Genomic DNA, 22,257 nt, shown 5'->3' on the forward strand with positions numbered 1-22,257 from the left:
TGACGAGCCTGACTCTCTCCGAAGAACATCACTGCTGTGTTCTGCAGACCTTTGTGCCCCTTCTCATGGCAGCCTTCATTGCTTTGCTCTCTGCTCTGCTTTCTACTTTCAGACACAAAACTGCTTACAAGCTGAAACTATGACAATTATGTCTGTCCAAAAAGTGCTTTTGAGTTAAGAAATGTCCTCTGTGGTGTATGGTTAATTCAGACGTCCAGCAGAATAGTCAGAGAGACTATTCTTTCAGGCCAGAATACATATTTCTTCATATTGTACATCAGCTTGCATCAAGATATTGTCAAACCATCAATTCCTTTATGTCTTCAAGATGTCTGGGCCTTTTGGGTGGGTTGTAAGACATCAAGGATCAGTATTTATTTACACAGACACCAGATAAAATGGCAGATTAAAAGCAACATTGATGAATTGCAACACTGACAGCAGAAGACAGCTAGTGAGGGATGCTGTCAGTAGGAGAAAAAAATATTTTTTCAAAGTAGTAATAAGCTGGCTGTACCTAAGGGAAATTTGGTAAGAAATGTGATTCACTTTGGTCACCTCGGAAACAAGCTGTTCATGTTATTAGATATTTGAATTATTATTAAAATATTGTGTTATTACATCAATAACATGCTTAATCAGATGTTTTAAAATGTGATATTATAACACACTAATTTTCTAACATAGAACCAAATACAGATTTTAGCATATGGATAATGATACCCTGGATAAGCTTTGGGTATTTACCAGTCAAGTCTTGAGAACTGCCTGTGACTGAATGAAGTTGGGTGCTTTGGAATTTTTATCTGCCTTGTGTTTTGTTACTGATTCCTGAATAAGCAGGATAAACACAGCATGCTCAAGGAACTTTGCCCCTTCTGGATCTGCATGGGGGAAACTAGGGGCTGGTTTAATTTATTTTGAATTTTTATATATGGGTACGTGCATGAATACCAGTTTTTTAGACAGTATGGCTGTCGAATATTTGGGTTTTTATCAGCTGAAAATTGGGTGTGCAGGTGTTCTAGTGCACCTCATGAGCTGGTTCTTGTCCTTAAGCCAAGGAAAATATCCTGTACCCATCATCCATGATGATGTGTCTTCCTTTTATTTTAGGTGATAGCACATTTATGGGGCATTTATCAGAATACAAGAATCTAGTACCATTGGAAAACATCAAGATTTGTATAACCTAGAATCAGTGTCCATTCTGCACTATGTAATTGTATGTATAAGAAATTTATATTTGTCTTCTTTTGTTTGGGAAGTCTTTATGGCCAGTGATTTCATTATTCCTGTATAGTTTTTTTCCTTCATGCTTTCTCTAAAACTGTTTTAACAGTTCTGGGATAGTTTAACAAGGTCAAAGCAGCATATGATTTTACCCTTCCAAAATCTTTGTGATGATTCAGAAGCAGAGTTCAGAGCATGTGACACATTGGGTTAGAAAATGTAAAATTAATAAATAGAAAGCTATTCAGAAAGCACTCTAAAAATGATGAACAGCTTGTAGAAACTGATTTATGAGGCAAGAACAGAAGTCAGATAAGTAGGGGTTGGTTGAATGGATGGGATGAACGTGTCTTCAGATCTGTGCATGAGCAGAGAAGAGCTTTTTGTGCATTCAGGGCTGTGGACTGGACAAAAGAGGTGTTTTAGGGCTGTCAAGATAATAAGAGGGAGGAACTACAGAACAAAGTTGTTAAGATCTGTGAAAAACTGGAAGGTAAATAAAAACTGATTGTTTAAGAGAAAATTGTTTAAGAGAAAATATATATATACACATATTCAGCTCTGTTAAGCTGGTCAGTCTGTTGTGTCAGTAGATTATTTCACTTCTGTTATTTGGGTTTATGAGAGCACAAGAGGAGGATGAGAAGCCTTATTGTGCATGATTTTTTTTAAAAAGTGTTTTTAAATCTTGAATATCAATGCTGTGTGAGAAAGCAGCGTGTGCTCTGTGTACAAGCCTTGTTATTGTGAATTACTAATTCTTTGTGGACATTTATTATACCCAGAAACAGGAATGCAGTCTAGTCACTCCTTTCCTTTGATTTCACAGAATGTCAAGTGAATTGACTCAAAAAAGTTGTGTTAAATGATGGGTTTATGCCTCAAAAGGTTTCAGTACCTCACTCACATTAATGAAAAACAATGCCTAATTAATTAAAATTGCACCTATCAGCTGTTAAGTGACAGTTACTAGCACCATTCTTAAGGGCTTAAGTGGAGTGGAAACTTGAAAAATCTTGATTTTGCCTTACCATAATAAATGTGTGTCTGATTCTTCATTCTTTAGTACATAAGACATTACAAACATGGTGATAAAATTACTTATTTTTTTTTAATGCTAAAGGAAATAAAATTCTTAGTGTACAATAAGTAAATTAAGTGGGTTGACCTTGGCTACTTCCAGGTGAGTGCCAAACTGCTTTATCACTCCTTCCTCAACAACACAGGAGAGAAAACATAACAAAAGGCTCATGGGTCAAGGTAAGGACGGGGAGATATCACTCAGCAATTAACATCATAGGCAAAACAGACTTGACTTGAGGAAATAAATTTAATTTACAGCCAATCGAATCAGAGTAGGATAATAAAAAAATAAGAACCAATTTAAATCTCTCCAGCCTCCCCCTTCCCAGTCTGAACTTTGCTCCTGGTTCTTCTACCTGCTTGCCCCAGGCAATAGAGGAGGATGTGGAATGGGAGTTATCCTCAGTCTATAACACTTTGTTTCTGCTATTCTTTCCTCCTCACACTCCTCCCCTGCTCCAGCATGGGGCCCTTTCTGCAGGTGAGAACTGTTCCAATGGGCTGCAGTTCCTTGTGAGCTGCTTCAGTGTGGGCCCCTTCTGTGGGGTCACAGGTCCTGCCACCAAACCTGCTCCAGTGTGGGCTCCTCTCCATGGGGGGACAGCTCCCAGCAGGAGCCTGCCCCATTGCTGGGTGTTCATAAAGTCACAGCTTCCTCTAGGGCATATCCACATGTTCTCCTGTGAGTGTCCATCATTGCCTTCAGGTGGGTCTGTGCATCCCTGTGCCCTCCCTGGGCTGCAGGTGGGTCTGTGCATCCCTGTGCCCTCCCTCCATGGCTGCAGGTGGGTCTGTGCATCCCTGTGCCCTCCCTGCATGGGCTGCAGGTGGCTCTGTGCATCCCTGTGCCCTCCCTGGGCTGCAGGTGGGTCTGTGCATCCCTGTGCCCTCCCTCCATTGCCTGCAGGTGGGTCTGTGCATCCCTGTGCCCTCCCTGGGCTGCAGGTGGGTCTGTGCATCCCTGTGCCCTCCCTCCATGGCTGCAGGTGGGTCTGTGCATCCCTGTGCCCTCCCTCCATGGCTGCAGGTGGGTCTGTGCATCCCTGTGCCCTCCCTGCATGGGCTGCAGGTGGGTCTGTGCATCCCTGTGCCCTCCCTCCATGGCTGCAGGTGGGTCTGTGCATCCCTGTGCCCTCCCTCCATGGCTGCAGGTGGGTCTGTGCATCCCTGTGCCCTCCCTGCATGGGCTGCAGGTGGGTCTGTGCATCCCTGTGCCCTCCCTGGGCTGCAGGGTTACAGCTGCCTCATCAGGGGCTGCAGGGGAATCTCAGCTCCAGCACCTGCAGCAGCTCCTGCCCCTCCTTCACCCTGCCCTGGGTGTCTGCAGGGCTGTTCCCCTCACATGTTCTCAGTCCTCTCTGCCAACTGCTCTTGTGCAAGGTTTTTTACCCTTTCTTAAGGACACTCTCACAGAGCTGCTGCTGGTGTTGGTAATGGGCTCAGCTTGGGTCAGTGATGGGTCTGTCCTGGAGCTGGCAGGCCTTGGCTCCATGAACATGGGGGCTGCTTCTGGCATCTTGTCACAGAGTCTACCCCCTGCTGCCAAAACTCAGTAGAGTGAAATGAGGGTTTCTTTTCTGGACAGAGGTGTGCTGTACACGTGACTGTGGCGTAAATTCTCAAATTCCCTTCCTGTACTTTCTCAGCAGAAGGAGCTGTTCTGTTTGTTTTGAGAAGGATGACCACCTTGAATGTGATACAAGGGTTTTGACTGTTGTGGAAGAGTGTGGAAAAGGCTAAGGGCAGGCTTGAAAGGAGAAGAAGCTGAGAAGCAAGAAGTTGATAAAGAGGTTTTTTAAGGCTGTAATTAAGGAGACAGAGAAGAAAGATAAGAGAACTTTGTAGTTAGACGAAGTAGTTTTAGAAAGTTAGTTGAAGTTACTGTAACTTTGTACTAATAATGTTATGTTGACTTACTGTGGCTAATAGAGTAGAAGAAGTATAAACAATTAGAAAGTGTATAAAAAGTTAGTTATGCTCAATAATAAAGAGTTGCCATCTGAGACTGCTTATGGTCTCTGCTTTGTGTCGTGACTGCCTTGACAGCGACAGAAAATTAATGTTCTGTGCTTTTCTCCTTTCAGTTTTACAGTCATCTTGGTCTTGTGTTCCAGCCCATCAGCAGCAGCTCTAGCCTGTCCATGTTGTTCTCTGACATGTATGTGTATGTTAACATCCAGGCCCTTACTTCCCTCTTAAGCTCAGTTTCATCTCTTCTTTTCCCAACATTATGGAAATGTCTTTTACTTGTCAGCATTGTTAGTCTGAACCTTTTTTGAGATGCTCCCTTTGCTTTCCATCAAAGGACAGACATCCATCATAAGGAGGGAAATAGAGGGAGTGGCTTCTCCCCTCACTCCTGTTTGCAGCAATCCTAGAAGTTCTGTTATTCCTCTTGTGGGTAAAGTGGAGGTTTTTGTGGTCATTGCCTTTCTGGAGGTGATTATTTGCCTGATGCTGTGGAAGAAAGCAAAATTCAGGATAGGGACACGTGCACAGAGCACAGGTTGGTTGAACAGCGTGCCTTAATGTACTAAAGTAGGAAGTCTTAGTTACTTTTTTAAACACATTTTTGTCTGGGATTTAAGCTTCATGTAGTACTCTGCAGCAACTGGGTGTGTTGGGGGACCAGGTCCCTCCAGTGCCTGCTAGCTCTCTTCTGCACTTGGCAGGTACAAATTCATATTTCCTGTTTTATGCTGGTGTAGGCATTGATTTGCATTGACGAGAGATTTGTGTTCTCAGTACCTTTTTCATTTACAAAAATCAGAATTTGATGCAGGAAAAATCTCAGAGACTCTTCAAAGTAGGGTCTTTATTATATAATCTCATGAATGCTGTGGAGTAGGTTTGCTTTGACAATTATCCCTTCATGTTTGTCGAAGTCCCCAGCCGTGGGAATGTGTTTTCATGGCACCCTGTCTGGCTTTACTCTGTGTGTACTCTGTGGGTGACCTCGTGCTGTGTGCCACAATGTGGTGAGGTTACATTGCTGTTAATAAAAACTCAACAATAGCTTGAAATACATGTGGAGGGAGGTGAAAGCACTGGAAACCATTGGGATGAGGAGTATTTTGCATTGATTTTGGTATTGAGTTTCTATCCACAGCTTGTCTAGTTTTGCTGTCTTTATTTTTTTTTTTTTATCATTTATTTACAACTAATGTAGAATTACCAATGAAATCAGGCCAGAATTTGCTTCTTAATCAAGATGGTGAAAATGCATTAGATATCTATAGAAGTTTCCATCTTTGTATTGATAATGGGATCTCACATGGTTTTCATAATGGTTCTCTGCAGAGACAAAATACATGATGGTTTCATCAACAGCAATTTAGGAGTTACTATTTTGCTATTAAGTAAAGTTTAATCTAGCATAAAAATTTGAGTTAGAACACAGCAATTGGAATCAGTAATGCTCATTCAACCCTCCTTTTCTTTCTCTTCATTCAGGGTGAGATCTTTGTTGATTCACCTTCCTCTGCAGTGTACAAATAAGTACACACACACACACACAGGCTATTCAGTAGGTTGGTTCAAAGCCCATTTCTGGGCTTTCAACAATTCATTATTCATTTCTGGGCTTTCTGCTAACCTTCACTGGGATTACTTTAACCTGTGTTAAAGTATGCCTTTGGCACTGCCCTGCTGTGCAGTCCTGTATTTCACAGAGAATTTTACTGGGTTTTGGAGGAACTTTTGGTAAAAGCCAGCCATGGCCATACTGGAATTGAGTCTTATTGCTGATAACGTTCTCTGAAATTTATGTAATGATGCTGGCAATAAAATAGTAATTCACTATTCCAATTAGCAACATAATGCTGCCTCTGTTCCCAACCTCTACTCCCAAAGGTGTGCTGTGTCCTGCTGTGCTTCTGAAGGCTCAGGAAGCTGTTTGCAGGAGGGCAGGTGCCCCTCCAAGGTGTCCATTACAGCATGGAGGGAGCTGCACATCCCTCACAGTGACTGGCTCTGCACCCCTCTGCTCCAGCCTTTCTTGGTGCTCTGACCACTTGCCTTGATGGAACCCAAGGGAACCTGTGAGTGTATTCCTCAGCAGCTGACACTGAGAAAGGAAATGTATCTAAAACATGGATTGTAAAACACCCTGTGATGATGGGCTATGTAGTAATTTAGATGAAGAGTTACTAAAAATGAAATATTAAGGACTCGAGTGTTCCAATTTCTTCTTTTTTTAACTGCAGCTAAGCCTGTGACAATGTTAGCAAAGGGGAAAGCATTAAATTACCAGTTCAATTTCATAGCCAAAAGCAAAGCAATTAAAATAAAATTCATCCTAAGTGTTGAGGCAGGACTTTAGGTTGCAGGTAAAGAATATTTTTATGATCAGCTGTTGGATTCCCCCCCACCCCCTCCTACTTGTTTCACCCCAGGTTATGCCTAAGGAATGCAGTACTGTTGCAGTCTCCAGACCAGAAATGCCTCCTTTAGTAACCAGTGCTATAAATCACACCTGATTATCATATTTGCTGATGAGAGATCCATCTTGCACTTTTCACTTATGTCAATTAGGATTGTGTTTATAAGGGAAAAATATTTATAATATCTAAAATTAGGTGGTTTTATTCTGCTGATGTTTCATTGTTTATTTTTACATTATAGATGAAATTAAATTTAAAAAGGCACAGACAATAACACTAGATTGCATAGCAAGGATGTGGAACACTGAAACGTGTTTAGCATGGCTCTGAGGGATCCTGGAAAGGAACTGTTTTGCAATGATCCGTAATTTCCTTATCTGAATATGATATTAGTCTCTATCCTCTGTGGAACCTGATGAACAGGGAGTAATCTGGAGCCATGAAAATAAACCAGTAAATCCTCTATCATGTAGAAGCACCTGGTTAGAATGATGTGGCAGTGAGGAGGCAGTGCTGCCAGCTCAGCAGTGGTGATGATGACTGCCACTTCAGTGCTTCCTCATGGATTTTTTAGCAGAGCTGGATAGGGGAACAAGATGTGATAGAACAGCTGAATAATGAATTGCTGAAAAGATGTTAAGAGAATGGTTAGGAAAATGAAGGCCATAAATAGAGAAGATAGGGCACAGTTGGTGCTTGGCAGCGTGGGACAATATTGTTCTGCACAAATAGTCCTTGAGTGAAAAAATTACTTCAGTGCAAAATTGTGGAGTATTAATTTGAAATTATTTTTGCTACTAACATATTATCTGTCTCATTTATTATAACAGTATATACCTAAAGCCATTATAAAATACTAGACTAGTAGTTGTCCAGGGGCTTTTTCAAGCATGATAAAGACACCACCCGAAAAAAGCTCCATGCAGTTTTCATAAGCATTTAATTTTTCAGAGAGCTACAGCATCCTTCAAAATGCCACAATAAAATGTTGCTGTGGGCACAGGGATTCTAGATCAATTACATGGACAGCCTTCTCCAATTTATCATTTGAAGATAGCATCTGTGTGGATTTGAAAGAGTAAGCCAGTCAATATGGCAGGATGTATATAGAAGGAGAAAAACTGGGTAAGAGTATTGGGCAAAAAATAGAGAGTGAAAGAAAAATGGTTAATGGTGGCATAAGATACATGCTGATGGAATGAGATATTTAGGATAATCACTCTCAGTATAATGGCATGAAGAAAGAATTGCTCATTTTGAAATAATAATCCATTGTTCAACCCCAGCCATTAGTAAAATAAGATGGAGGGGGTTTAAAAGGTAAGGTACAAGCTGAATGAAAATGGATAGTTATTCCAATGTATTGTACTGCTTGGCTAATACAGGTAAATGGAAGATTAGAAAAAAAACAGACCCTCATCTCTTCCCTTTCACCCTCCCTCTGTGTAAGCATCCACTGGTATCTCTCAGAGTGTTTAGAAAGATTAAAAAATAACACTAAATAAGGAGGTGAATCTGTTACAGAAATCCTGCATGCCTTTTTGGATAGCAGAATTTATTTCATCAGTGCTTGCTGAGATCCAGGAGTTTCCTTCAAAAGTGAAATCAAAGCTAAAGCAAGCCTGGCTTTGGGAGTACATTTATGTAGTAAAGAAGGAGCAGTCATTCTAGGGAACAGAGCTATTTTCCTGAGAAGGAGGTGATTATTTTGCTTTGTTTTCTAATGGGCAGTAATATATTTGTGAGCAGTAGCAGCATAACCTTTTATTTGCAGTAGACTTATGTAATGGTGACTCTTACAGCTAAGCATGCAGTAGTTGGGTTTTGAATGAATTTTTGTGCATTAAGAGCCTTTGAAGAAGAAAAATGGATGAAAGAGTGGTACTAAGGGAGAGTACTACTGAGGGAGGGTAGCCCAGTTAGATTTATTACATATAACTCTTCCCACCTCTTTCCCTGGGGTAATTTGGTGAGGTTTCTGTCCTGGGTTCTAGCCAGGGGAAAGCAATTAGGTCCCTCTGTGTCCCAGGGAAGCAAACTGTGAGCATCACTTCTGCAAGGGAAGGGGCTTCCCACATACTGACATATTTGCTGGTCTGCATGGGTTTGTGAGGGAACAGGCTCAGATCAGAGCCTGCCATTGGTCCAGGTTTCAGCAGGGGGGTGGTGGGGAAGTGTCCAAATCCTGATTGCAAACCCCAAAGCTTGCAGCAGATTGCAAACCCCAAAACTTGCCCCTGATTGCAAACCCCAAAGCTTGCAGCTGATGGCAAATCCTGATAGCAAACCCCAAAGCTTGCAGCTGATGGCAAATCCTCATAGCAAACCCCAAAGCCTGCAGCTGCCCAGAGATGTGCTGTGCTGGCAGAGGGTGACAGGATAGCTCACCATTTACTGTTTGCCTTACCAAACCATCTTGGGGGGAAAGGATTTGTGTGATAAGCCTTTTTTCCCCCCACTATCTTCTCCTCAGCTGCTGGGAGATTCCCAAAACATCTCCTGCTTTCTAGAAAAGATATACACCATACCTGAGGCAGGACAGGGAAAGCCAGTGGTTTCTGGTGTTTTCTGTGCTGTTTAATTTCTGTTGCACTGCCAAATGTGATTATTATGGTGAATTTAAGCAATATTTTCTTTATTGGCTACATGTCACAATGCCTATGCAAGCATTTGTTATACCTACAAGGATGACGCTTAGGAACACCAACATTTTGTTTATCACATCTGTAGAAATGTTTATTTATTCCTAAACTAGCACTTGCAGAGTAGCCTTAAGAAAACTTCTCTTCTAAAAAAGATAACATGTCCGAGTATGATTATTTACTAACTTTGGAAAAGTATGGCTGATGGATGAAAGCATTTACAATGTGAAATATTGAACACAACATCTTTCATAAAAATAATAAAAAGAACAGCAATTTTCGAGCTGTTTTAAGATAAAATATGTATGAAAAAAACCCTAACATCATTATGAGACTTACAGCTACATGGGTTTATTTCTCATTCAATATTTTTATGAGAGAAGCTTTCAAAATGCATTCTATTTGAATGGCATTCTTTTTCTGAGCTTCTCTCTTACCTTTCACTGAATTTAGCTGTCCCCTGCTGCAGAGTGCTTGGCACTATTGCCAGGACCATGGCTCTGACTGTGGGGAGAGAGAGCCCAGATCTTTGCAGGTCTAGGTTGTAGTGCAGTTCTTGGAGATACAGCCACAGCTGTATTTCATGTGACCCCTGAAATCTCTACAAAGAGCAAACAGCTTCTCCTGCAAAGTTCTGACTCCCACCAGCTCCTGTAGGGCCAGCCCCAGTGGGATTATAGGGGATTACCTCCACTTTAGTTCAAGTGGTCTGGTTGTAATGAGCAGCAGAAGTTGCAAAGGGTCACAGAATGGTTTGGGATGGAAGGGGCCTCACAGAGCACCTATTTCCAGCTGCCCTGCCATGGCAAAGTGTCGCAGACATCCTTTCATGAAAATCCTTTCCTTACGATTTTTCCTCCTGAGAAGCTGAGAGCCCTCAGGAACACAATGTGAACAATGGTTATCTGCTGCTGTGGAATGCAACAGGTGCATCTGTCATTGGGCTCATGTGGTTGTTTCTAATTCATGGCCAATCACAGTCAGCTGGCTCGGACTCTGTCCGAGCCACAAACCTTTGCTATTCATTCCTTTCTATTCTTAACTTAGCTAGGTTTCTGAGATAAACTTTTTCTTCTATTTCTTTAGTATAGTTTTAATGTAATATATATAATAAAATAATAAATCAAGCCTTCTGAACATGGAGTCAGATCCTCATCTCTTCCCTCTTCCTAAGATCCCTGTGAACATGGTCACAGGAAAGGACACCTTCCACTAGAGCACCTCCAGGGATGGGGCACCACGACTCCTCTGGGTGTGCTGCTCTTGCCTCACCACCCTCACATGGAAGAATTTCTTCCCAATGTCCAATCTAAGCCCACCCTGTCACTTTGAAGGCTCAGAATGAAGCAGTTTCTCAGTATTTCTCCCAAGCTACATGTCATTACATCTTGCTCTTTTCAGAGCACTTAATGCAGTTCGAGAGGCAGCAGTCATCATTGTCTTTTTTTTTTTTTTCTTTCTGAAGGACACCAGGTCGTTTCCCTGAAATACAAAATTCTTACTTCAAGTAGCTGCTGGTATTCCTGAGTATGTTCAAACACCTGGGGGTGTCAAAGAGCATGTCTGCCATAATGTCCATGAGAGGATGCAATGAGTGTTCCTCAGAATCCAAGAATCCCTCCCAGCAGTGTCCTCAGAGGCATCACTGATCTGCCTTGATGGAGTGCAAGGGGCCAGGGAGCAGCTGGAGAGCAGGGAAGGAAGGTGGCACTGCCTTGGGTAAAAGTCCTGAGTGCTGCTGGCCAGGCAGACCCCAAAATGAGAAATGGCTTGCTTGGTCTCTCATGGGCCACTGAGGGGAAGAGCAAATCCAGCAGTGTCTTTAAAGAAAAATCCTTACACCCACTCAGGCACACTTCTTAGTAGCCTGTTCAGCTGCTGTGCATTCTAAACAAAAATATCAGTGTAGTTTCAAAGAGTAATTAGAAGGAAAAAATGAAAAGGCTTGAGTAATCCCGGATAAAGCAATCTTTTTAAACTTCACTTAGTTCTAAACATCACAGCAGCTGCTACAGCAGAACAAGCAGAATTTTGACTTGTTTTTCCTAGTTGCTTTGGCATGTTGGAGCGAATGACCGAGCTGCTGCTGTTAGCCAAAACCTGTTTCCCCAAATGTTTCATTCTGCTTTCTGTGATTATTTTTAATCTGCATTCTCTTAAGCTGTGTTATCATATGTGAATTCTGGCTGCCTATTTTTTAAAATAACTTATTTGCAACTGTCAGAGATACCTTATGAATAAATTATCAACCATCCCTAAGAGCTATAGCTGCAAACATTTTAAAGAAAGTATTAAGTCTGTGAACATTTTCTATTAATGTATTTATCAAATGAATGCACTTAGGGTTAAGAAAACAGTTCCTTTATGTTAAAAACAACTCCACATTACTGATCTTTTCTTTGACATTAGCACATCAATGGCAGCTTTTGAACTGATTGAAATGATCTTTTAGGAGAGCTTCAATTTAAATAAACTGGTTTTATCCTAAGAGATCTCAAGGTTCTTTGGGACCATGCCACCAAACCAGTGCACATAATTTTCCAGTGTAATGATGGAAAGCACAAAGGAGAGTGGAACTGCAAATTTTCAGTTTTCCTTAGAGAGGGGCAGAATTTAGTAGTGTAATAAAAGGAAAAAACTAGTTGCTGAGAGGGACACTGGCTTGTCTGAACAGCAAGGTTTTTAAAGGGTTGAGTGCTGCCCTTCAAGATAGGATTGTGTTGTTTTGAGAAATGATGACCAAAAAAGACTATAAATGGAATTTTCTGATTCCAGAGAGTCAGGGAATTGGTCAGATCACTGCAGATTCAGGTTATGCAAATCAATTTTTTTTTAATTTTCATTTTTTCAGCAAAGAAATCATAACCTCAAGTAAAGAGGCTGATGAATTGTGTATTATTGTAAGCAATAACAAGGATGGAGTAGGGATTGTGTTGTACCTAGGCAATATTTTGAGATCTAAGGCTTCCCTTGGACAGATTTTAGGAAACACCCATGTTCCTGGGCTGTTCACTACTGTAGCTGAGACACAGGTAGCAAAATGTTGTGATCTCTTTTTGAGAATAATCAATTGCTTCCTTGAGTGTGGATGGTGAAAGTATTTAAGCTTAATACTGTTGAAATAAAAACCAGAAACCTTTACCTGAATTTTTATTTTTGTCCTTCTTTTTTGGGGGAATGCTTTTTTTGGTACTGGTCTGCACTGGAAAGTGTGACTGTTCAAGTGTGATTTGCACATGAATGTGTGCTTTAAAATATTTATTTTTTTAGTTGTTTAACCTGATAGTTGTACAGTTTCCATCCCTAGAACAGCAGTTAAATAGACAGAAAGCAGATTTGGAATATTGATACTCTTGCACTGATCATAAAGTGGGTACATCAATGGAAAGCACTTTTCTGCTGTGTGCAGAGGAAGAGGCTGCACCCTTTTAATGATGCTCTAAAAGTCAAAGTGATAATGCTTCCTGATATTATTATATTGATAGTTATTCTATTGCCTTTGGATTTCCAGGTGAGGCTGCACCAGCCCAAATTTATGAATGCATTTTTCACTAGTTAGTTCCTTAATGACATTAGGCTAATATTTCTCAGCGTTGTTGAAAGGGACATTTTTCTTTGGCTCATCTGCTCTTCTCTTGGGCTCTTGGCCTGCCTCTGAATGGGCAGCAGCTCCATCCCCAAGCAGAGTTGTACTGCTGCCCTGCCTTGGAGGAGACGGATTGCTACCAAGGAAGCTGCTAAACAGTTGTTGGTAAAAGGTTTAAGGCTAGCCTAAACATTTGCTGCCAGTAATGAGTCTCTTCTTACTCAGGCACTGGGGGAGGCTGAGCTGCTGCCAGCCCATGGGGAACTGCTGTGTCTGCTGCTTTATGGCTCCCTGAGGGGTCTGGGGCACAATTTGGGAAACCAAGTCTGTGCTAAAGATAAAAACCAGGTGTGGGGTATGTTAGATGCATGGGATGTGTGAGAAAGGAGACAGGCAGAGGCAGGATGAAAAGGGAAAATAGAAAGGGAAGTGGAGCTGAAGTCAAGTGAGTTTGATAGTGGAAAGGAGATGAGAGCAGGGAGGGCAGGATCAGGGAGAATCTGGAGAGCAAGCAGGTATAATGACCAAGGAGCAGCTTAGTGCAGTGAAAATGGCATGTGTTCATTTTAGCATAAGCACAGGGTGGCTGAAATTTTAGGACCTGTCTCGTGCTCCAGTACTGCTGTGCTCTGCTGTTTTGGACACTTCATTGATATGATTCCATCAGCCTGTGAACATACTTTAAGGTTTGACATTACTTAAATAGTAACACTGTTTAGTTTCACATTTTTAAAAACTCTGATTATGTAGACCAGGTCTAATACTATTCAAGTCAACTCATAATGCTGGCTGGAATCAAAAGAGGGGAGGGGAATCCTCCCCCACATTAATAATCATGAATTAGACATCAGAGCTTTCTGCAAAGCTGGGTTTTTTTCCCCTGTTTTTGATTTTTCTGCCTTTGCTTCCCTACAGAGTTCCCAAAAATTCTAATTTTGTTTGGTATAGTCCCCAACTGTAAAGTGAGTAACTGGGAGATAGCTGCAAATAGAATAATTGATTATGATAAAAAACATAATCTGTTGCTGCTCTAGAACACTTCATAGTTTGTTTCATTTTGTTTTGATTTATATGTTACTGTCTTTCAGTAGTTAAACTGAAAAGGAAGCCCCAGACAACAGGTGAAGACAATACTGGTGTATAAAAGGATTATTGTTAAGTGCATGGAAAGAGTGGTGTACAATTCCAGAGGCAGACAGTGCTTTGTTTCAAAATTGTTCCCTGTGGTTATTACAGGACTAACAGTTTAAAAAACAATAATTCCATTTCACCTTGGGGTGAATGGACAAAACTCCCATTGCCGTCCATAGGTATTGGATGAAATTCTTTACAGCTGAAATTAGTTTGGTTTGATGTGACTTATTGGGGAGGACAAACAGTAAAGAGATGCTCTAGTTGAGATCTGGTGTCTTGTTGTCATATTTAAACATTACAGATATGTAGCAATAGGATTCTAAATCAAGCATAGGGAGAGTTAAGTGGTTTGGACAGTTAGTGAAGTACATTTGCAGATGAGAAAACCTTTTTGCTTGGTTTCCATGGTTGAACACCATTTGTATTGCCTTCCCCTCCCACCTGGTTTTGTTGGTTGGTATGAGGTGCTCACCTGTCAGGTGCTGAGCAGGCAGCTCCTCTGAGATACTGTCCTTGTGTTTTATATCCCAGTGTGCTCACAGCACTGCAGAGTGCCCTGGCACAACCAGTGACAGGCATTTTCATTTATTATTGCCTCTGAGCTCACGTTCTCTGTTTATTGCAGCAGGGTCATGGAGATGGCTAATTAGCTACCGGGTGTGTAAGGAGAGCTCTGCACTGATGGTGAGCCCTGTTTCACTGGCTGCTGAGGAGACACTGAGCCCAGGGGTGTCCCAGCCCCTTGCCAGGCCAGCCCAGACCTTGCTAAAAGCTGCAGCCCAAGTGTCTCTGTTGGTGCAGAGTGTGAGCTGATGGAGGTGGAAGCTGCTGATATGAGCGTGATAATTATGCTGTGTCAAGTCTCATTTTAAAGACCATAAGTATACCTTTTTAAAAGAAAAACAAACTACTTCACCAGCCTAGAGAGAAGCATAAATCATGTATTTTTGTCACCTCCAAAGACCACTAGAAGATGAGCTTTAATATTTCAAATGCGACAAGCAATCCATACACATGAATCACAATTTGAGCTCCATTACAGCTGAGCTGATATATACCACTGTGTGCTTTATGGGTTTTACTCTAACAATATTAAGTAAAAACCCAAAGCTTTTTGTGATGAATTCCTAACCTTTTACAAGTATTTGTAGCACTTTGGTCCAGAGCAACAGATTTAGTGTTGCCCTACAGGCTTTAATAAGAAAATTCTGTTGGCAATTTTGACCTCTCAATATTGTTCTCTCTAAAGAAAATGCATGTATTAGTGAAAGGCTAATACTGCAAAGGTAAAAGAAAATCTGAAATGCTGAAAGGGTTTATGGAAAATGTAACCCCTAAAGATTGCAAAGACAGTTAAATAAATGAACAAAGTTTGAAGAGACAGATCTTTTTTGGTTTTTTTTTTTTTTTACTTCTGCTTCCTTTGTTAGGCTCAGGCTTTTTCTTCCTGGGCTCTGGAATTTCTGCAGCGACCCAGTGCCAGATTTTCTCAATTCTTCTTTTTATAGTCAAGTCATCACTTGAAGTCGTTAGTCTCCTTTTGAGATATTCTCTCATGGCAATATTTTCATAAAGGCAGTGAATTTTCTTTTTATCTCTGGGTATTCTCATATTTTTTGTTGCAGCAACCTGCGCTGTTTTTGCAATGAATCTAAGTTCAAATTCCTTCACCTTTGAGACTTTTAATCCTCTCACTTCCCCTTGGGGGAATAAAGAGAAGTGTAGTGAGGGAGCAGGAGATGAAGGGTAGTGCATAAGGTTAATTTTCAAGTGAATTGGTTGCTGTTTTGACATTCTTGCTTTCTTTGCAGACCTCTTTTCATTCCTTTTCCTTTTATGCTGGAAAATTATTAGATATGCAAGAGCAAAACTCCTCAAAGCTATGCTCCAAAAGCCTATTAAAAATAGTCTGCAAGCAGATCAGTGTGAACACACGTCAACACCTGAGAGTTTCCCAAGTGGCTCACGCACTCAGTGGTGTGATAACAAGACATGTGGGAGGATTTTTCCTGGCTTTTATCTTTCCTATGCTGATGCTCCTGACTTTTTAAAATTCATTTCATCAAGTGGCACTGCAACTGAAACAAGAGAAATGCAAGAATGAGATAGTTTAAGGTGTTTGCAGTGGTATACAAAGTATTTTGCCTCCAAGCCATCATTTCTAATTCATCCCAAGTTGGCAGCAGTCAGAAAGTGCTGCCAGCTGCCAGCTGTTTGCTGGCCAGCACGAAGAGATTTAGCTGGTAGCTCCTGCTGGACAGATGTCTGTAAGGCAGAAAGTGTGAGTGTAGCTGGCATGTGTTTCATTTGCAGAGCCTGGAAAGTGGGGGTGCATCTCAACTGCAGCTGCCTCACTTTAGGAAGGTTAAACAAGATACATGGTTTTAGGTAACCATGAGCTCAGCATGTGCTGAATTAAACTCCCCCACCCCATTCTGGGACCTAATGCTGATGTTTTGGTGCTGTTTCCAAAAGCACTGTGTGGAGGGAGAAGGGACACTGTAGATGGGGTGCAGAGGGGTGTGACAGGAGGCTGCACTGTGGGGTGACCACTCCACCAGCCAAGGGGGTTCTTCAGCTGTGCTGGCAATTGATGCCTTTCCAGAGTGTGAGCAATCAATAACAAAAGGAAAGGAATGGGAGGAAAAAAGTCTCTGATTCATCTTTCTTTGTGCTGGACCTATGTAACACTAGAATTAATATTTTGAAAACCATGAATTACTTCATGTAAAATCTGTGCTGCTAAGCAGAAAATCCATCCTGCTGAGAAAAAAATAAAGACAATTCTTCAGTGTAATATCTGGTTTTGTCAAAAAGGAAGGGAAAAGATGTTACAGTTTACAATATGACAGAGCTTTGAGATATTTAAACAGGCACGCAAATGAGAGGTTTGAGTCACTGTTGTGAAAACAGTTTTGGATTTTGGATTTGCAGCAGCAATAGAGATTGCTTAAGCAGAAACATGAGGTCAAGATTTTGCTGCTCCTTAATAATGTTTTCTTTTGCTTTGACATGATGCAAACCATAAAATGGGCTTAGGAGACTGGTTCGGTCTCCTTGTGTGACATGGGGAGGTGGCAGAGCCCTGGCCAGTACCTCCTGCAGCAGCTGCGTGTCCAGGGCATTGCCAGAGCCCTTGGGTGAGGCTGGAGGGGTGCAGAGCTCTCTGCTCACCTGGGCCCCGGGATCTGCCCTGGCAAACCCTGCGTGGCACATCTGACCAGCCCTGCAGCTGGTACCACGCTGTGTGGAGTCACGGTGCCTTGAGGAGTTAGCATCCTCAGTAGTGCACACTCTGACAGGATTTCATCTGCTTGAAAACCGCGTCAGTTTTTGGTTTTTAACATTGCAAAAAAAACCCAAAATATATGTGTTGCTTTTTCAGAATTAAAAAAGAGAAATAGTGTTTCATGAAGAACAGTGGGAAGGAACACATTGCTGTGATACAGGAGTTTTAAGGAATTTTCTTACTGAAATTTATTTATTTAATTATTAAATCTATTGTTTATAGATTTATCTATATTTATAGATTTATAGATGTTATAATCTATATATTATATAGATTATCTATATAAGATAAAATTATATTATGTATATATTATCTTATGTATTATATATTATATTATCTATATATTATATATATTATATATTATAATATCTATATATTATATATATGTTACATCATCTATATATTAGATAAATTACATATATTAGATATATATCTATATATATTAGATACATTATATATATATATTAGATATATATATTTTTATTAATAATAGATTACCTATAGAATATCTATATTATTAGCTATATATTTATATATTTATATCTTGTTTATAGATTTTATATAATCTATTTATTTATTAAGTCTATTTTAAGAAGTATTTTAACTGAATTTGCCTTGTTTATCAGTACTAGCATTTAAACAGATTGCCTTTGGCATTGGAAATGGAATTTATTTTCTGTAATGTCATGTTATTAGATATATATTATATGTAATTTTATTATATATAAATATTATATTATGTATTAGATACTTTATATATATAATATATTAGATATATATCTCTATATATTAGACATTATATATAATATATTAGATATATATTATCAATAATAATCTATTTATAGATCATCTATATGATTAGTGATATATTTATATATTTATATCTTATTTATAGGTTTTATATAATCTATTTATTTATTCATTAAATCTATTTTAAGAAGTATTTTTTACTGAATTTGCCTTGTTTTTCAATACTATCATTTAAACATATTGCCTTTGGCATTGTAAATGGAATTTATTTTCTGTAATGTCACGTTATTAAATATATATTATATGTCACTTTATTAGATGTATATTATCTATATATTAGATGCATTACATATAATATATTAGATATATATCTATATATATTAGATACATTATGTAAATTAGGTACATTATATATATTAGAGACATTATATATATTAGATATATATATTTAGTAATAATCTATTATCTATAGATTGTCTATATTATTATCGATATATTTATAGATTTATCTCTTATTTATAGATTTTACATAATCTATTTATTTATTTATTAAAACTATTTTAAGGAATATTTTTTACTAAATTTGCCTTGTTTTTCAGTACTAGCATTTAAACAAATGTGTTTAAATTTAAACAAATGTGTTTAAATTGCCAAAGGCAATGTCCTTTGGCGTTGTGAATGGTCTTTATTTTCTGTAATGCCACATTATTAATTTTGCTGAGCCTGACTGCAGCTTCCCTGGGTGTTTGTGCCCTGCAGACATTGATGAGTGTGCTGCCAAGATGCACTACTGCCACGCCAACACGGTGTGTGTGAACCTGCCTGGCTCCTACCGCTGCGACTGCGTCGCGGGCTACGTGCGCGTGGACGACTTCTCCTGCACAGGTGAGCTTCAGCTGCAGCCCAGCGCTTCTCCTGGGGAACTCCCACCTTCTGTCCAGTCCCAAAGGCCACCCAGCAGCTGGCCCTTTGCCACGATGACATTTGGGCACGGGTAGGGTGGGTGAATGTGGTAGGAAGTGCCTTTTCCCTGTGTGGGCCCTTTGGGGTTGGCTTGGGAGGTGGCTGAAGAAGGCCGCTGAAGGCTCTTGGCGCCAAGACACAGTCCCTGCCTGTCCCACATCTGCCTCTGTGCAAGGGGTAGGGGCTGAGATCATATGTGCTGTGAGGAGAAAGAAAACTGTGGTATTTGAAGTCCCCAGGACAAAGGAGAAATTGAGAATCTGACTTCATGTTCTCAGAAGGCTGATACGATATGATATATTATATGACATGACATGATACGATATGACATGATAGGATAGAATGCTATACTAAAACGATACTAAAGAAAGAGAAGGATACAGACAGAAGGCTAGACAAGAATAAATAATAAAAACTCGTGACTGACTGCTCAGAGTCCGACACAGCTGATGGTGATTGGCCATTAAGTAAAAACATTAAGCCAATCAAGCAACCACCAGTTGTTGAAACAGACCACATTCCAAAGCAGCAAACACAGGAGAAGCAATCAGGTAATTATTGTTTTCCTTTTTCTCTGAGGCTTCTCAGCTTCCCAGGAGAAGAAATCCTGGTGAAGGGATTTTTCAGAAAATATGACAGTGACATAAGACTTCATCAGCTGTGGTCTAAAACTGGTCAGTGGATTGAAACATGAGAAGTTACCCAGGAGGAGAAGCTTTCTGGACAGAGCTGAGACAAACATGCAACAAAAGGAAAACTGAAATGTGTAAATTTCTTAAATCCAGTTATTGTTAGGTGATTTGGAAATTGTTGTTAATGCTGAGAATTAAAGTCTCAGGAACTATGACATGTTGTTTAGAAAGGACAGCAAGTGGATAGCATTAGACAATGAATCTAGTTGGTGCTTTTAAAGGTATCTGTCTGCAAAATGAGCTCCAAAAATTCCCAGTGGAAAGTAGGTAGGGCCTCATTTCCATTTAGGGGTTTTTAAGAGACCTTCTCTGGGAGTCTCAGAAAAATGTGAGAAGCTGCTAACTGCTCATCCCAATATTTATTTGAATAACATCTTTCAATAACAACGCTCCAGAAAGTCTGATTTTGGGATTATTTTGATGGTACACCTGTCATGCAAAGGAGGAAAATATTAGGTAGGTTTATTGAAATGGATATAAATCAGCTTGACACATGTTTAGAATGGTGTTGGGTGAGCTGTTCTCTGAAGTGGAAAGATAGCACAGGAATATTCAATATCAGAATGATTTTCAGCCTGGAATAACTACATTGTAATGCATGTTATCCTTAGGGAAGGTCATAGGAAATGTTGACTTTCGTGATGACAGCATGTCTTTTAGCTAATATTATATGCTTTATGAAACTGTAGGAAAGTCCTGCCCACCTCTTGAGAGATGCTGATACTAAACAGCTGTCGAGAAGCTGATTTTTATTTTGCCCAAAGAGTCATTATTTCTGTGTAATCTGTCTCTTTTCACTTTCTCTTGATCTTTTACAATGTGACATGACAGATTCAAACCTTAAATTCTGTGCTGTGTGAGGTATCAACCTTCACAGTGACAGGGAGACTGCTTTTGATAATCTGACTCTTTCTTTTCCATCTATGCTCAACTAATTTCCTAATGTGCCTTTCTTTCCAGCAGGGCACTATCATTAGGCATGCAAAGGGCTGAGAAGGAAAGGTATTTGTGATGATACACCCAGAGAGTGTGAAATAGCAAGACAAGTTGCTTGACAGTAATGAGAGAACATTCACTTAAAGTGCATGCACACAAAGAATCCAGAGCAGTTAAAAGAACAGATAATGGAGAGAGAGAGACAACTATTTCTTGCAGGTTTATCGTCTTGCAAAAACCACTTCATTTTTGACGTGGTCGTTAAAAAGCACAGCAAGTGTGTTGCATAGATCAGGAGAAACTTGGTTCATTGCCTGTTGTATTTAGAAATAAGTGTTTGTTATAGTATTAAATAGAATTAAGATAAATACTGTGCAATAGAAGCACTGATCCTGTCTTTGTATTTCTCATTATGCTTAAACAGACTTCTTGCAGTAATATTAATGATTAAAAAAAAAGCAATTAAAAAAACAGGCAGCAAATACTGAAGTAATTTCCCCTTATACTGACAACAAATGTTTAGCAGGCACCATAGACTGTAACTATTACTCAGGTCTTTAAAATTTTGTTACTCTTTGTTCAAACCGAATAGATGAGAAATCTTCTTGCTATTGAACCATGTATTTGAAGACAAATCTGGAAGCCTGAGATGGGTTGGTGTTTTGAATAAAATTGTGTGTGTATGGGGTAAGGCTCCGATGGGCTCAGGATAAAGATGAAGTTTCAGATGTAAGTGCTTGAGGCACATGCATGGCATTGCAGGTATTTTGTACACTGCTGAGCCTAAAGCAGAGTTTTTCTACAGAGCAGGAGATCTCTTGTTTTGGGCAGCCTGAGTCTAGTTCATCAAGGTATAAAGGCATTTGCAGCTGAGCAGATCCTGTGTGTGGCTGATATGCTTGGTGGCTGATCCCCCAGCTCTCAAAGCTTTCAAAAGGTGGAGAGTATGGAAGGTGTAAATCTCTATGTGGATGGTGTTGTAGATCAGAAACAATTTTTAAGCTGAATGAAATGTTTCCATTTGATATTGAGGGGGTTTTATCTTTGTAAAAGGAAATGGAGTGATTGCTGAAATGCTGTGTCAATTTGAATTGAGCAAAATGAAATTCGTTTGGATATTGCTGAATTTTATATATGCTGCTTCCAGTATTTTCTTTAGAACACTGGATCTTAGTGAAATTAAACTAATTTGTACAGGCTTGATGTTGCTGAAAGTTTTTTCCTGAAACAATTTTTGGATAGTAGTTTCCAACTGTGAAGTAGAAACTTCTGTGGTTATCAATACGGAGCTGCTGTGCTGGAAGATGTGCTGATTGCACAGAAAATGCACTCATACAAACAGAGTGACTAAAACATTATTCTGGATGAAGTCTACCATGATATTAAACTCTCACCTATGACTGAAAATCAAGTGCTGACTATTTTGATAAATAATCAGTGTTCAGTCTCATGTAAGGAAAAGACCTGGGATGATGAGACAGATTAGTCAGCCTACCAATAACTTTAGCCTGTGCTCACCAAGAAAGGAACATCAGTGGTTTTCTGCTTACCTGTTCCTAGGGCTTTG

The 22,257-nt window shown here is 39.9% G+C and overlaps 1 protein-coding gene across 5 annotated transcripts in view; it reads left to right on the plus strand.

The window, feature by feature from the left end:
• NELL1 (neural EGFL like 1) overlaps positions 1-22,257 on the plus strand; it is a 275,070-nt gene that overhangs the window by 118,028 nt on the left and 134,785 nt on the right. For all 5 annotated transcript variants that reach the window (XM_058025608.1, XM_058025606.1, XM_058025607.1 and 2 more), the window contains one exon: positions 18,859-18,984. In XM_058025608.1, coding sequence (XP_057881591.1) covers positions 18,859-18,984 — 126 coding nt within the window. The remainder of the gene's footprint in view (positions 1-18,858; positions 18,985-22,257) is intronic.

The sequence above is a fragment of the Melospiza georgiana genome, chromosome 6 (genome assembly GCF_028018845.1).
Source record: "Melospiza georgiana isolate bMelGeo1 chromosome 6, bMelGeo1.pri, whole genome shotgun sequence".
Lineage (NCBI taxonomy): Eukaryota > Metazoa > Chordata > Aves > Passeriformes > Passerellidae > Melospiza > Melospiza georgiana.